The 16,626-nt window shown below is 43.1% G+C and overlaps 1 protein-coding gene across 2 annotated transcripts in view; it reads right to left on the minus strand.

Moving 5' to 3' along the window:
- The window catches only part of PIGG (phosphatidylinositol glycan anchor biosynthesis class G), an 84,540-nt gene extending 78,678 nt beyond the window's left edge, over nt 1–5,862 (minus strand). For both annotated transcript variants that reach the window (XM_057373247.1, XM_057373248.1), the window contains exons 1-3: nt 5,612–5,862; nt 2,284–2,489; nt 600–809 (exon numbers count right to left, since the gene is read on the minus strand). In XM_057373247.1, coding sequence (XP_057229230.1) covers nt 600–809; nt 2,284–2,489; nt 5,612–5,771 — 576 coding nt within the window. In that variant the 5' untranslated portion in view covers nt 5,772–5,862. The remainder of the gene's footprint in view (nt 1–599; nt 810–2,283; nt 2,490–5,611) is intronic.
- Nucleotides 5,863–16,626: the final 10,764 nt, after the last annotated feature.

Here is a 16,626-nt window from a genome sequence, read left to right on the forward strand (position 1 = left end):
CAGCAGGCCAATGGCCTGAAGTTTTATACATTACAAATGCTCAAAAATGAAGTAAATTTGCCAAAGCATTTACTCTTCTAATGTGCCCAGAGTAAACATTTTCAGAATTTGTTTATTTTCTCTGCTCTTCTTTGCTAACATAATGAAACACTCCTCCCACTGCCATTATATAAGTGATGCAATACCATAAAAGTATGCCTCTAAGAGACCACAGTAATATATTAATGAGCCTGTTGAAGAYGGCACTAACTAATAAAAAAGTGACAGCAAACTGAAAATGTGGATAGTGGAGACTTTTTAAACAAAGCAACTGGTCTAACTTCCACCCACAACAAGTTTTGTGGGAAAATGGTATGTTTAGGAGAGTTATAGAGTAATACACTGATGATTACTSTATCATTCCAGCACTCACAGCATGTGTGTGAGGGACTGAAATTCTTAGTTTCACAGTGCCCATACCAAAGACAYACAAATCAAATTTCTATTTAATTTCCAGGTGTGCATTTCAGAATAAGGGTAGCTTTACCCATTCATTCTCAGAAACTGACACTGTTTGTTTGTACTCACTRCATTTAACTTGGGATCATAAAAACTCTCACCTCTGTGAAGTCTGACACAAAAAACGATGTTGTTCCATCATATTCCACGAAGTGCTTTGGGAACAATTTAACCCAAGTATCATCRCCGTAGAATATTATTCTTTTCCCAGCCGTTTTTGCCTGCCATATCAGATTGTCATCCAACAGAGCTGGAGAATTGAGGTTCACAACAACATCGATGAAACCAGGTATGCTACCTGTCATCAAAGCCTAATGAAACAAGAAAAGAGACACATTAAACAAGAGCCTTCCAGTGCTCAGAAGATAGTAACAATATAAGCAGGAGGAAACTGAACCAGATAGCAGGTAAATTCCATTYTCAGTAAGGAAACATAGCAAAGCAAAAGAACACAAACCACCTTGCCACATAACYTCACCTGTCACAACACTGGGCTGGATAATGTGAGAGATAACAGGTTTATAAAAGTTAGAAATCATTTTGTCATAATTAGTGGACAGAAAGAAGGCTCTCTATGACAGCTGAAATTTGCCCCATTTACTACTCATTAAAGCACCAAAAAACAGTTTAGGTCTAAGGAAACTGATTCAACCTTAGCAATGACAGAACCTTCAAAACAGYAAGAAACTTCTACAAAAAGAAATCAAGTCCACCCACAAAGAGGTGCCAGACCATCTCCCCCTCACTCTCTTACTTGCCTGCTACCTGACCTATCAATGATCACTCCCTCAGCTTCTTCAATGAAGAGATGTCACTCACATCCACCACTGATAAGCCTGGATGACCAAGTAGTTTGATGACACCAAAACAATTTATCTTTTAGTTACCTGGAACTTTACACAATTTCCTTCTAAAGCTCTTCAAAAACATCCCWATGACAAAACTGGATTTTCTCGTAGAAGCTACAAGAACACAGACAAATACAAGAAAAATGTTCCTTGACAGAAGACAACTGGAAAACTCATCAACTCMGAGGCTACTGTGCTGCCTTGAAAGGCCAGTTTTTGATAATGACACAGACACGGTTAAGGGGATAAAAAGGGTTTTACCTCGGTATTTGGGATCCCAGGTGCACAACTTGATGGCAGAATGCACACCCGTGTACAGCACAGGTACAAGTTTTATAGGTTTCAGGAATTAGCATATCTATCTAGGATTCCCCAATAAGAAACTTAACAAATGCAGTAATGTCCCCCTATTCTAATGATTCCCCCCCTGGATGAGGCCAGAGCCCAGTTTACACAAGATGTTCTGGACAGAAGGCTTCACCCCAGGCTGGAGCCTCGGGTTTAAGATAGCACAGGGTACACTGACTCCTTCCTCAGGATGTTTGGTCTCTCTGCCCAGCAGAACTCCTAAACTAAGCTGGAATATCAGGCTTCAGGAATTACAAGCATGTGGGCTACGGGGTACAGGCAGATGCATAGAGGGTAMAAAAAGCGTRAAAAGGAAAAGCAAAAATCATCAGGCATCAACTGCATTCCCATGATTACAAAACAAAAGGCACTGTCATTCATTTAAGCCTGCACTAGGGCCTTATCTGTCCTTAACCTCATGGCCATGGCAAATCAAGACTCTATCACATGCACTACTACAGCAAAGAGAGATTCAGCCATAGATTGCACKAACACCATAAACCTGTCCTTTATGCCAACTCCAAGCATATGAAACAGCTCATACTTCAAAAGCTCCTCCAATGAAACAACAGAAAATAAACCCACTTACCTTAATTCGAGGCATAGTCACAGTGGGTGGCTTGGCTTCAGCAATGAAACTGTAGGAAGTCCCTTTTTCAACAACTTGCGTGGTGTATGGCATGAACTGTTTACCTTTGGATCCAAACACAAAGTCCTCTCTCAAAGCATCTATCAGCACAATGACAACTTTTTTGAAAAGYGGTGGAGGAATCTTGGTCCAGTTAGAAACCATTCCTAAGCAACAGAAATAGGGTATATAAAAGTCATCAACAAATTTTATCAATGACTAGACAGAAATTAAAGGACAATTTCACCACATAAATCAGTGCTTTCAACTTCTTTATTAATTTTACACCCAGAAATGGGAAGCTGGAAACAACAGCAAACACGAGAAGTAATCTGAGGGAGATGAGTTTTCAAGCCATCCAGCACAGATGTAACACAATCACAACTCCAGTACAACCTCTAGGAAGTGAAACAAAATGTGAATGGAATGTGTGGTGTGAAATCGGGCAAACTGAGGAAAAACTGAAATGGAGAGCGTTCAGAGTAATAAGAAGGGATAGCTGCTACCTTCCCTATTTTTYAATTCATTAAAGCTGAACTAATTGTATCTAACGGACAACTTCTGTTAGAAAAAAAGATATAGCATTCCGTGTTAATTTTGTGCATCACAACATAAACAACACCTCTATCAAATCTCACCATAAGCTAACAGGAAGATTACAAAGAAAGAGACAATTTCACTGAAATTTGTAGGAAAAAGATTTGTGCACATTATCTCACTTCAAGGTAAAAGACTGAATGCCAGGCTAGTTCAGTGATGACAGCTGCAGGGCCAAAACCCAATTCCAGAATTCCCTGGAAAGGGTATATAGGTGGGCAGAAAGAAACACTGCTGTGCATCAAATAGCAGGCAACATCATGCCTTTAAGCCCACCTCTTTCATGGACTTTCAAGATCCACATGGTGACATTTAGCTCCTACAGAAGCATTTTTGGCCCAACCTTCACAGGTCTTATATCTCTATCAGGAAAAACACAGAAGGGCAAAATGGAAGCAGAACACATCCTACCCACTGACATTGCCCCAGACATCATCATGTTGAACCAACWTCTCAGTACATGCATGATATAAAGTTAGAGGGGTTACATTCCTTTAGAGTAAAGGTTTTTTCTGCTTAAGTAGTTGACAATTTGGAAAGGTCGCAGATAATGGTGTGTCTAACCCAACAACCTGAGAACCTGTATTTTGGGGCACAGAGATAAGCATCAACAAATYGACATTCACAGATTAATTACTGCTAGTGATTCCCCAAAATCAGGAAATAGGGGAGGGAGAGCACAGCAGTGAGATGCAGAAAATTTCAGTAACAACAAAACGCTAACTGAAAGCAATCCTAATTAAACTGATCATTTTGTTTTTCCAGGGCTTGAATTATYAAAAGGCACGCTTTGGCCCTCCATGAAAAATAACAAGGCATCCCTTGATGCTCTGTTTGTTAAATCTTTCTTCTATCCACACAATTAGTGAAAGAAAGCTTGCTGGACACCAAAAATGTTCAGAACACCAATATGTATACTCTACTCCTAAGTTCCTCCAGCAGTGTGATTTACCAGAAAGTCAAAGCATTGMGAAGTTCAAATGCATTTGGAATTTTTCACAAGCCATGTGAAAATACTTACTGCAACAGAGTATCACATTGTCCAAGTCTTGCTATGAAGCATACTCATTTATCTCTGCCAGGGTTACTTAGAGAACAATTACTTTAAATGAAGCCGAACTTCTGTGAAGAAAACCATAGATTCTCTACCAAAAACTCGTTACAACTATGTGCAACAAGGAACCAGAATCTCACAGCCAAGACAGCGCGAACCCAATGRCAGTCACAAAATGAAACGTTCAGGAGATACAGAAGCACTGGAGAAATATCCTTTTCTGAATAGGGCTAAAGTAGGTTGAAAGCCTTCCGCATYATAGCGTACTAAGAAATACCCTACCTTTAGATCTTACCATCCAGACATCACTCTGCAAGCAAATTGTAACCAAGAACTACACAAAGTAAGTATTCTTCCATTGTCACTCCATTTTTGCCCACTACACCTAGGATTACCAGTGACAAGCCTGAATTTGAATTGCTTGCAAGTGTGGTGCACACTTACACACTTCAACACAAACCAGTCCTTTCAAAACCCAACTGTCTGACACCTCCCAACCAACCAGTTTCCCTCTACATTAGTCTCCTGCTAATAACAAGAAGTGAATGCAATATTTGACTCACAGCAGCCTATCAAAGATCGCTGATAGTGTTGGTAAACTCCAGCTAAAAAGCAACCTACATTTCAGCAGAAACCACTCAGGTCTGTCACCAAATTATTTCTGTGTTCCTGCTTAATCAATACCAGTACATCACACGGTAAATCACACAACTTTCTCTTCCCTCCACTGTGTCTCACCATTTAAGTAAGCCTGTCTTCATATGCATAATGTCACACACTTCAGAAAAATKAACAATAAACTACAAGCAGTCAAAGGCCCAGTTTGGCAGTTACATCCTGTTCCACAAAGTTAAGCGTAAGTAGATGTCCCAAGCAATAATTTTGTACAAGCAAAACACTTCTTGACGCAGCTACCAAATGAATCAATTTTCATCAACTTTCATCAAGCTGTTTCACAAGCTCCRAATACTGGTGAAGAATATTCCTTCAAGTACACAGTCCTCTTCTTCACATTACTTTAATGCAAGTAAGACAGTCTCATACGACTGGACATAGTAAGACAGCTACATTATCAGCACAACYTCTACTGACTCCTTAAAAAGTTTATTGAAAATTTTGGTTTTGCAAATCCAGTCGCAAATCCAGAGCAGAACCTGTAAAGACCGCGATTTCACAGAAACGGTGATGGATGGCAACACTGCATTATAACAGTTGCTTTGTCATTACTGAGGTGTTAAAAGTCTCACTGAAGTGGCATTGAGACACTCAAAAACCACAGAAGCATCACAGAAATAATGAAGCCTGCGCACAACACAGCCAGCGAGTTATCACAGGAAACGCATGAGGCGKTTTAGCATCATTTAATGCTAGCGACTTGACATTAAACAAGACAGGTAACACCGCTCCGTCAGAGTCAGGGAAAGAGAAACAAAACGACAGGAAAGTAYACCCTTCAAGAAAGTGACAGCTAACGCTTGAGGCTTTTTGCGACTGAGAGCAAAGAGATTCTGGTTGTGATCCACAACTAACGTGAAAACCCTTTAAGCTCTAAACTACTAYGGAAACTGGTCTGGAAACGCGGGCGCTACAGAGAGGTGTCCCGAGCGAGAGGGCGCGCCCGGCAGCTGCTCGCGTTACCTGTGCCGGGCGGGGCCGGYTCGGCGGGCGGCTCCGCGCGGGCCTCTCTGCGGGGCAGGGACCTGACGGGCACCGGGAAGAAGCCGCGGAGGAACAGTGCGACGCCCAGGGCCTGCACCAGGAGGCAGGAGGAGGCGAACACCCCCGAGCGCAGCCGCATGCTGGCTCAGYCCCGGCAGCGGTGGCAGCTGTGACAGCGGCGGCACGGACCCGACCCAGCCCGGCCCGGCCGGCTCTGCGCCGGCTCTGCGGGGCGGCACCAGCGGCGCCCCGCCCCTCCCGCCGAGCCCCGCCTCCAGCGCGGCGCCACCCAACCAGCGACCGCAGCGCGCTCCGCCGCGCCCCGCTATTGGCCAGAGGCCGGGGAGCCCTCCGCGAGCGCGTAACGGCAACAACGGACCGGAAGTACGGCCCCGGGTCCCGCCTCCCGCCCCTGCGTCCCGCCTCCCAGCCCTGCGTCCCGCCTCCCAGCCCTGTGTCCCGCCCCTGCATCCCGCCTCACAGCCCTGCGTCCCGCCTCACAGCCCTGCATCCCGCCTCACAGCCCTGTGTCCCGCCTCACAGCCCTGCGTCCCGCCTCACAGCCCTGCGTCCCGCCTCACAGCCCTGCGTCCCGCCTCACAGCCCTGCGTCCCGCCTCACAGCCCTGCACCCCGCCTCACGGCTCCACCTCCCGCCCCTGCATCCCGCCTCACAGCCTTATGGTCCGACCCTGTGTCCCGCTGAACCGGCTCCACCTCCCGGCCCTGTGTCCCACCCCCGCATCCCGCCTCCCGGGCTCACCTCCCGGCTTTACATCCCTCCTCCCGGACCCATCTCCCAGGCCAGCGTCCCGCCTCACGGCCCCATGTCCAACCGCGAATCCCGCCTCAGCGTCCCCGCCTGTGCTTGCCAGTCCGGCATTGCAATCCCGCGTTCCCGGGCGGGAGAGCAAAGGAGGTTTGATGCAGTGTTGTAGCAAAGAGTACTTGGCAGGTGAGACAGGAGTCTTGGGCCGCGCCTGTTGCAGGTGTTTGGCGAGCAGAGTCTTTCCCCACACAAACACACACACCCGAATAAAAATGAATAGTGATATCTTTTAGTCTTTCTGCTGGGGTGTAAATGGACTGTAGCAGGATGTTCGTAGCAGACGAATGAGGAGAAGTAAGTTTTAAAACTTTTAATTTTCTGAKCAAGGAAACCGCAGGTGTTTTGCAAAGTGAAGTGGAGTTTATACTGGTCCAGCTTTGTTCATTGAAATAGGAAAAAWAGTCTCAAAATTTCATTCTCCCCGATAGTTTTTGTATGCCCACCACTGTGCCTGAAAGGGTTTCACATGTTTCTGCRGTGTACAGGAGGCCTTGGCTTTACCTGTGAGTGGTTTGACAAGCACAGCACCCTTCCAGCTGCACTTACAGCTGGACATGTCTCCTTGTAGTCAATCAGGACAAAGCAGCACTRCCCCAGTTTGCTGCTGGGGTGGCAMCTGTTGGCAGCCACCACTCGCAGCTGTGTGCATGTGTTCACATGTGACCCTACAAGAGTCGTGTGAACAGACTCCAGAGTGGTTTTCCGCGTGCGCCTTTCCCCTCAGCACAAAGCATGATCAGTTTTGTGTAAGCACAGGCCAAATGCATTGTACCATGCTTCAAAAAAGTGTTTTCCTGTTGAARCTGGTCAAAAAAGTGGTTTTACTGCCACTTTTCACTGGCCAGCTGTTAATACCGGCTTTGCAACACCTGCCACGAGGCAAAGTTGCTGTGATGTGAAAAGCATGGGTTCAGGATAAAAGCTTTGTATTTGGCCTTTCCTAGAGGCTTCAAATACAGAGGGGGAAAAAAATCAAGGAGAATGTGTGGATTCATGCTGTTTAAACAATGTGGGTTAAAACATGTAATAAAATAAAATAAATATGTAATGGGTAATACWTTCCTGAGCACTATGCTACCTTTAGGCTATCTAAGTGCTTTTTCTGGCCACTCTTACCACCTTATGCTTCTACTCATAATGCTGCTGACATTTTCATTTCTTAATATGATCCAAAGCCATTATGTTAAAAAGAAATTGCATTTTTGCAGATCCTATTCACTAGTTTCTTTACAGAAGCATGACTCTGGGGCCCGTGAAAGTTAGTATTGAGTAATTAGCTGACCACGAGCAGTGCAWTGAAATTCAGAAAAAAATGTGTAACAAATGTTGCTTGAGTCAGTAAGAAAGGGCAAAAGGAAACTTTGGGCCAATGCATTCAGACTTTAAAATGGCTTTAGGTAATGTACCTTAAAGTTCCACTATTTGTATGCCCAAGAAAAGCTGTATTTGTTGTTTATCCTCTCCTTTAAATCTTAGCGAGKGAGGCTCTCCAACCATAAGCTGGGAAAGGTTGCATAACAAATATAAAGCACCCTTATGTAGGCAGTGTTTATGAATCACAAAACAGCATCTAAGAAACATCTGTCTTCTTTTTATTTCATGCATAAATATTACGTTCCCTTTCAGGAAGTGGAAATTCCCCAAACTGCAACTTTCTCCCATCATTCAAACCCTCAAATGGCCACATGAGACCAGAATTTCTGCGTTCCGGCAAAAGGATTTCTCCACAGACATTCAAACGCTATCTGGCATGTGATTCACACTCCCTAGGACYTATCACTGGGTGTTTACTGAGTACCAGCACCGTTTGGCAAGTTCTTGTAGCAACATGCTTTCAAGTCCATTACCGTAGCRCTTAACTGCAGGGGTCAAACACAGGAAGAATCCTGAGTGTTGTACAAGACTTTAAATCTGACTGTCTGTGAGTCTACAAGCGTGTTACAACATAATGTACTGGCAGTCACTGCTGTGCACTGCTGTGGCCGTTTTACAAGCTCTTGGGTATAACCTCCTCTGTTGTGCGTAACTCATTCATGCCCCAGGAGCTGGTGATTTCATGAGAATTCGGAGGAAATGTGTGCTTTCTTCACAGTTTGCAAGGCACACAAGCAGTGTTTTGTGCATCAGTTTATGTCAGGGGGCAATGGCTGACTTAAACAGCCTTTGGAAGGTTAAAGGTTCATTTCAGAGTGTCAGGAAAGGCGCAGTATGGTGCAATTCGTGTGATTCAAAAGGCTATTGTTTTATCAGAGCCTGCAAGCATTTCAGAGCACAGTACAACCCATCCCTGTGGGAGATGAATTTGCATCTTTCCCTGCAGGAGAGCGCGTTGCTACTGCTGCTGTTGTGAAGAGCCACTCAAGCAAGCTTACCTCTCTGTGTGTTGGGGAAAAAGGAATTTCAGGCTCTGTGCAAAGTCCTCTCTAGAGGCATTGTCCCATATCTGCTGAGCAATCAGTGGACAGAAAAGCAACCAAGTCTTGTCCTCAATAGGTACACCTTTTGGTAAGTGTCCTTGCAAATTACATTTAAAGCAGCTAGGTGATAATTGTTAGTCTCTCTGGCATCCCTCAGGGCTTTTCTTTACTAAGGCAACAAGTAAAAAGTAGACAAGGTAAAAATTTAGTGTATCCCATGASGGAGGAGCACACTCCCTTCCAACAGTCTCTGTGAACTCTGCCAAAACACTGCCCATTAGTCAGCACTCAGCATGACTGCTTCCCCAGCTCCTTTCCTCTTGATTCTTTCACTTTTTATGTTTCACAGTTTGACTAGAAAAACAGGACCTATCTTYCCTTCTCCTCTACTTCAAGCACAGACAATATGCAGCCAGTTTTCTCTGGTTTGTTTTCATCTTTCCCATTCTCTTAGCTTTATTTTGACTGATTCCCTTGTAGTTCTGCTCCCAGGCCTCTTTACCTGCTGTTAATAAGTTCTGGGGATCTGCAGCTCACCAATCTTGCTTTTTAAACTACCTCAGTTATTCTCCCTCTCTGGGCCTAATTTAACAGGATTTCACATCTGAATGTGTATGTTTGTGTGAAACCTGAAAATTTCTTCTGACACTCACAAGGTGAACACTCACTCACTCAGATATGTGAACATCTCATGCCAATGGTTTAAACAAGCATCTCTTTTCTGTAATCAGTGATACCACTTAAAGCAGTCCCTAATACATTTGATGTTGTACTGGGAAACACACAAGGGAAGTAGGAATGCAGACAGTGGCAAAACTGGCATGAATAAGTAAAAGCAACTGGTTTTACATGCAAGGGGTGTGAAGCAGAATTAATTCAAAATTAAGTGAAGCTGTAATAAAAAAAMCAGACTTCCTAAGGTGATCTGGTACTGTGAAAACACTGTGATGTAGTTAGAAATTCAGAAGGACACATAGTAATTTTTTCTCTCCTATCAACTCTCCATTCTTCAGTACATGGCAATTTGAATGTATGTCAGGTCTCTGCTGTATTTAAGCCACAGTAAAACATCAGAAAAGGTTATAAAAGACTGTCTGATGAAGTGTGACTCTGCCTCCTCCATTCTGGTGCACTGCAAAGCCTCCCGAGATTTGTAGTTGCTGAGGCAAAAGACAAAGCAGAAGCACTGCATTGTAAACCCATCCTCTGAAATCTGAGACTGAGCAGGAATTTCTTCACATAGGAAAAAAAAAAAAAGTGAAGAAATAATTTGATAGCTTTACCCACATCAAATAATTTAGTCTATCTTTCTGCACACATGCACGTGTGCACACATGCACAGAAGTCTGCCTTCAGATTTAGCTATTTTGGAAACCATGCTTGTAGAGCTTATGGGATTTGAGATTGAGGCAACCAGGGATCACTGAAGAAGATAACCCCTGATAACCCCTGAGCTGGTGAGCTGTAGAAGCCAAAGCCTGKTTTTTTTCTGTAGACTGCAGACTTGTTACTTGCCGCAGTATGAGATTACTTGCTTTTGAAGGGGAAGCAAAGCTGCAGAGCAAGAACTAATTGAAGAAAGAGGCTGCTTGTTAGTTTCCCCCAGAGCCTTGCGCTCAAAGCTTACACAGCTTAGTAACGATATCTGCATCCCTCTCCTCTACACAGGGTTGTACAGAGATGTGAATTGTCATTCTTGCTTAAGAAAGCCCTGGCTTAAAAGCTGCATTTGTGCACTCACCCGGGCAGTCCTCTCAGAGCTGCAACCATAAACTGGGATCACTGAGCATGAATCCCGCATGTGCTGCWGGTTAGAATCATGGGATGCTCTGACTCCAGGTTAGCTTTTCATTCAGTCTAAGTGGACTGGTTAAAACATGAATGAAAAAGAGCAAAGCCACAAGGCAAACTTCCAAAACCCCTAATGTAGATGGAYTGTTTCTGTAGGACATGTGTCTGACACTGTCCCCAAATGTCAGCAGACCCCACAAGATAGAGTTATGCCAGTAATATAGCCTTCAGGACAGGCACTGAGAGGAGGAGCCAAATCAGGACTCAGCTGAAGCAACATCTTTTGATTACATATGAAAACTAACCATAATCTCTTCTCCCTACAATTTTACCCACTAATTTTGTTGTCCTCTCCTTTAATCCCATATTCTTTCCTAATCTGCTTCTTCTTCCTAAAGTAAAAGCTTTTGCAGTCATGCTCCATGTTTAACAGTGCCTCTCCTGCTCTTCCTGACAGCCCTAGCTATTTTTTGGACAGGAAATAAACAGGGAGCCCAGTGATCCTAGGTTTTTCCTAGTTTAACGAGAATGGGAAACAGCAAACAGACTTTGTCAGTGCCCCCAACAGGAAACTGCCTGTTGTGTAAGATGACCCTTTATCAGGTGCCAAAAAATCTCATCCAGAAACACGTGCAACAGCCAGATGTTTGCATCTTGGTTGCCAGGGAATCCAGCAACTGCACCCTGCGACCTGCAGGAAGCAGGACTCTCCTTTTTCCTACTTACCTACTGCTTCTCCATGACATTAGTACATCACACTCAGCATGCAGGGGATAGATTCAGCTCCCTCCAGCCCTCCTTGCTTGCCTGATCTGCCTAGTGCTRGAGGGCCTTCTGTTGTCACATGACATTTGTCCTACTGAGAATTTCTCAGTAGGTGCAGAAATCCTCTTTTCCTGAGTCCCTGTGAGCAACCCTGATAAACAATTACAACGATGAAGTAGGAAATTTAGCTATGTTATTCCATGACATATGACTTTACTGAAATAACCTTCCTAAAATATCTTAGTGAAGCTTTTTTTTTTTCTTTATGGTTTTCTTGCCTTACCTCTCTCCCTTCTCTAAGCCCAAGCCTTCTTTTTGAAGTGATTCACCTGCAGGTGCCAGATGTTCAGTAACATTGCCTTTATTTGCWTTAGGCATAAGTATTTTTTCTAACTAAACACTATATTGTGTTAAAAAATACCACTGTGTAATGTAAGTCCTTCTTGTTGTAGAAACCAGCTTCTTCTCYGACACCTCTTACTACATTTGCTTTGAGGAGAGAGGTCTTTATGTGTTGCTTGTCACTGCAGGGAATTGCCCTGCTGTACCAAGCCAGCATCATAAGCCTGCTCATCTTAATGCTCAGACACTCTTCAACTGTCTGAGTTAAGAAAGAAGAGAGTGAGGAAGGCTGTCAGGCATTGAGAGTGCAGGCTTGCTAACTGAAGTGTGCGCTTTGTCAAATTTCACGCTGAATAGTCAAGTCATTGCCAAGGGAGAAGCTGAAACTATGCAAGGGGCCTTAATAAGATGTGTTAGTGGCTGCAGAGGTCAGGGAAATACAAACCCGTCAGCTGGTCAATTACCCAAAGCAAAATCATTTGTGAGGGGCGAAGAAAAAGCAACTTAGCTTAGTCACCTAGGGTAATTAATCAGCATCATCAAGCCCTGGCATCAGTAAATTCTGAAAAGGTTTTCAAGTGTTTATATTTTCAGGATAAATCTCTTCCAATGCCCTAGAGTTGGTATGAAGTGGGTGAAAATTGAGCTGGTGGTCATGATGTCCCACTGCTGGAATTACCTTTCACCCAGTCACTGCTCAATCCTGATCTTACTCTTGGTGGTTCTCATCCAGACAGCCCGTTCATCTTGGGATTATGCTTCCTTTTCCTTAAAACAAACATGAGCCAAGCACTCAATGTTCACAATGCAATTGCTTGGTCATAACTGTCTAGCTACATCTACTGACTGATAACAACAACAAAAATTCTGAAATTTGATTCAAATCTTGAGAGYCTCAAAATTGTTTCCAGCCTTTCATAGGTCCTCTCTACCTTACTCAACCACTTGTTTCCTCAAGTCACACAACATTGCTGCCTCTCTGCATGTTTCTTTGTACTTAATAAGCGGAATAAAATGTTAAGATGGACTGACAGTGACATATAGAGACATAAATAAACTTGTAAATCCTATTTCTAGAGGAAATCAGTCAAGAACTCCTTACATCTGATTGCAGGCTGTTAACATTATCTGCACTAGTATACTGAAAATTTTTCCTTATCTGAGTTKTTCTTTTCATTTCCAAAACAGCTTCTGGTATATCCACCAAATGAAACAAARCTTAAGGAGGATTTCTCCCTCACTTAGGCTGTTCTCAGTGCCTGTTTTCTCAAAATGTAGATGGCAAATGAGTCTTGGGACTCAGCAACATTGGAATTGGCTGAGCTTTTGGAAGATTTTCAAAGATCACCAGTGTTCCTGACAGTCAGAAAACTAAAAAAATAGTACTATTTTGTGTCCATTTTAATGACTTTTGAAAGCTTTCAATGAGCACAAGAATTATTACAATCAAGAATCGAAAACTGCCGTTAATAAGAAAGACTTTCCATTCCTTGAATGCTTGAATATTTACCCATTCCATTTTAAACTGCAGCAGACTCTACTGTGAGTTTAATCATCAACATAGACAGAACACCAAAGCCACACAGTATAATAGGTACAGCACAGATCAAGGTTTTTTAAGGTTCTTTTTCCYCTCTGTYTTGTTTTTGGGGTTTTTAAAATTTCATTTGTAACAGTGATTAAGCTCAGTCCCAAAATCCCTACAGGGAAGAATGAACTATGACAAATCACATCTCTGTTTTTCACGCAAAGGGCACAGGGAAATAGAAGAACACGCCGCTCCTCAGACACTGTCATTTTCTCATCACCTACATGCTGGCTTCCTAAAACATGTCACACTCCATCTTGTTATTATTTGGGTTTCTTAGACTGTTCCAAGAAGATGAATTGCAATTGCTAGGAAGCTGTGAATTTCCACCCTCAGCCTATTGGTAATCTCTTGTTCATGTGCCAGAACTTCATGTCATCCAGCTTAGYTCCTCTCACTTCCAGCAGATTTTTCATCCCCCTGCACTGGTAGCTTTGTAGAGTACACTGTCACTGCACTTCGTCCCCTTTGACTGAGCTGCACCCACCAAGATTATAGTTTGTCACTGCACCTMATTTCAATGTGACCTTTTCGAAGTGGCCAGTGCAGCCCACAGTGTTTTGAAGGAGGCCTTGGTAGGTTCTGAGTGACCCTGAGAGTCTCTTTCCTCTCTGCTRGCAATGGCTATGATTTATCTGAACAACTTCTCCCAGCTGTGCCCCACAAGCACTCTGATAATTTTGTAACAGACATGCTGTCACATATTTTGTTTCTACTGCAKGATCTCTAGTGTGTTTCCAGCTGATCACAAAGATTCTGGCTGCTGGTTCTCAAGACCATCATCTTACCACCTTAGGTAACTGAAACTCACGTTGTATCATTGCTGTCATCCCTTTAAATAACCCAGTTCTAATTCTTGTGCCAAAAATCACTAGTAAAAAGGTAAACAAGTCACCATCCACAGTACAGCACGGATCAGTCCTGCCTCTGAATGGGCTATTGCAGTCAGCACCTACCACCTCTGACTTCTCTTAATCARCTGTTCCTCAGAATCCCAAGCTGAGTACCAATGTCTCTCTCATTTTATTGTTTTAATGTGACTTTACTGAACAGACACGTTCTTCCTTTCTGAAGCTCATAATTTCCCTTACTGGATGAGGAACTTAATTCTTTCCATCTGAGAATGGGTTTCGCTGCCACKGTGCCCCCTTCCCTGAACATTTCTGTCCATTGTGTTAGCCCTGTTTTTGTCTGGTACTGGGTCCCTTCCTGAGTACTGAATGCAAGAAGAAGAATTATTCTTTGACTTTTTYTCAACCATAGCAGTAGCAATCTTAGTAGATATTACCAGTTTAGAAATCCCTTATTAGCTTGAAACTCTATCTGAAGAAAAATGTACCAAAGTCACCTTGGTTTTCTTATAGTAGTTGAAGTGTGATTTAATAATGAAAGCTGTCATAAAAAAAAGACATTTAAAAAAAAAAAAAGAAAGAACCATAAACACCTTTGACAGTATTAGGATGGGAATCTAGAGCTGCAAAGAAAGATGGCAGGTTGAGTATGATGCTTCAGGATATTCCAACCAGGCAAGTACAGCAGGGCCTTGCTGTCAGCTTCTTGCTGCCTGCAATACTTGAGGAATATTCAAAGTCAAGAGAGAAGATCTATCATGGGAGGAAAGGGCTCGGGGAGAACTGTGGAACACTGACATTCAAAAATAATGAAGCCATTTCTGTGGGGGAGGACTCTAAAATTGAGAAGAAATAAATAATCCCATCATCAAGCCATGACTTCTAGGAAGCACTCCCTTCCTTCTGTATGGAGGGAACCTACAGCATTTCTCCAAAGACGACATTGCATATGAAGGTTAAAAAAAAAAAAAAAAAGGCAAGAAAAAATTGTATTAAATGGCCAAACAGTGCCATCTGGGGACTGCTAAGAATAGCGTGAGCAAAAGTAAAGCTAATGAAGGACCTGCTTTTTCACTCAGAATGAGCAGAACTTTATTCTGTGGGAAGTTTTGATTATTTGCATTGCGCCAGTCTTGGGGTCAGTCACTGAGTGGCACACAGTGTTCTATTAACAGTGAGGACTGCTCCAGGAAAGGAACACCAACACATTCAAGGGCTGCAGACAAGATTTTCTTGATACAAAAGATGTCTTAATTTTAAGCTTGTAGAAAACAGGACAATACTCGGTAGTCAAGGAAAGGACAGTATGATGTAGCATGCTTTCGGGTGGAGCTTCTTGTCTTACTATGCTGTGCAACAGAATCTTATTTCACAAAGACTCCAGGGCACAGTGATCCCCCATTTAAAGCAAATATTTTCAAATGAGTGCCTCATTTGAAGGCGTGAAATCACAGAATCATAGCATCGGAATGGTTTGGGTTGAAGGAGACAAAAAAGATGATTTAGCTCCAGTGCCTCTACCAAGAGATACAGCGASCACTGCCATGTAGCTGTTTGTACAAGCAGTGGGAATATGCTGCTTTCTGGGCTGGTGCAGATGGTACAAATGGAAGCAGGGATCTCTTGGAAGGACAGCTGTGCCATTTCAGAAGTGGCACAATGCAAAGGAGGGTGCAAGAGCAAAGCAGTGCTCTTCAGGCAGGCAGATTCAAGGGATGCAAGCTTGATGGCTGCCTGTAAAAGGCAGACTTTTCAGCAGAGTATAGAAAACCCAACGATGGACCAAATCTGCTGATTTGGGTGTTGTGCAAACAAAAACAAAGAGCAGCTGCTTTTATCCCCAAGCTGCATGTACAAAAAGGGAAGTAGGAAAGTAGAAAAGGCAGTACGTTTGCATTTCTTTCAGAGCCTTACATTTCTTTGAAGGATTATGTGTATTACGTTAAGACCTTAAGTTTAAGCTGGATCAAAGAGGAAAGAGAAACCGGGAAATGTGGTCTTCAATAAGAAGCTATGGAAGTAAAAGTTAAAAAGTAGACTTTTCTTTTTAATTTTCACCCTCAAACTGCCTACAAGCCAGACTAGTTTTGTAAAACCAAAGCAACAAAACTGGTCTGCATCAGAAGTCTGTACAATGTTTGGCTATCCATCTCTGGTATTTTAACATTTTCAAGATTTCAAAATGTTCGGTACACAATATTCTCTTCTGTTATATTTATAGGGTTTAAATCACATGCTATTTATTCTATTTATTATTTATAATGCACTCATTTCAATTCACCTGCTGCAACACACAGTTCATTTTTAATACATAATTTCTAATTTCAGTTTCTTTGCAATGTCTGCCTTCTCTTGAGCTAACCCCTGGAAYTGAGTTCTTATCCAGAGACCAGCACCTGGGAAATCTGCTAA

Source organism: Malurus melanocephalus, unplaced genomic scaffold (genome assembly GCF_030028575.1).
Source record: "Malurus melanocephalus ecotype Western Australia unplaced genomic scaffold, MMel_1.1 scaffold_191, whole genome shotgun sequence".
Taxonomy (NCBI): Eukaryota; Metazoa; Chordata; class Aves; order Passeriformes; family Maluridae; genus Malurus; species Malurus melanocephalus.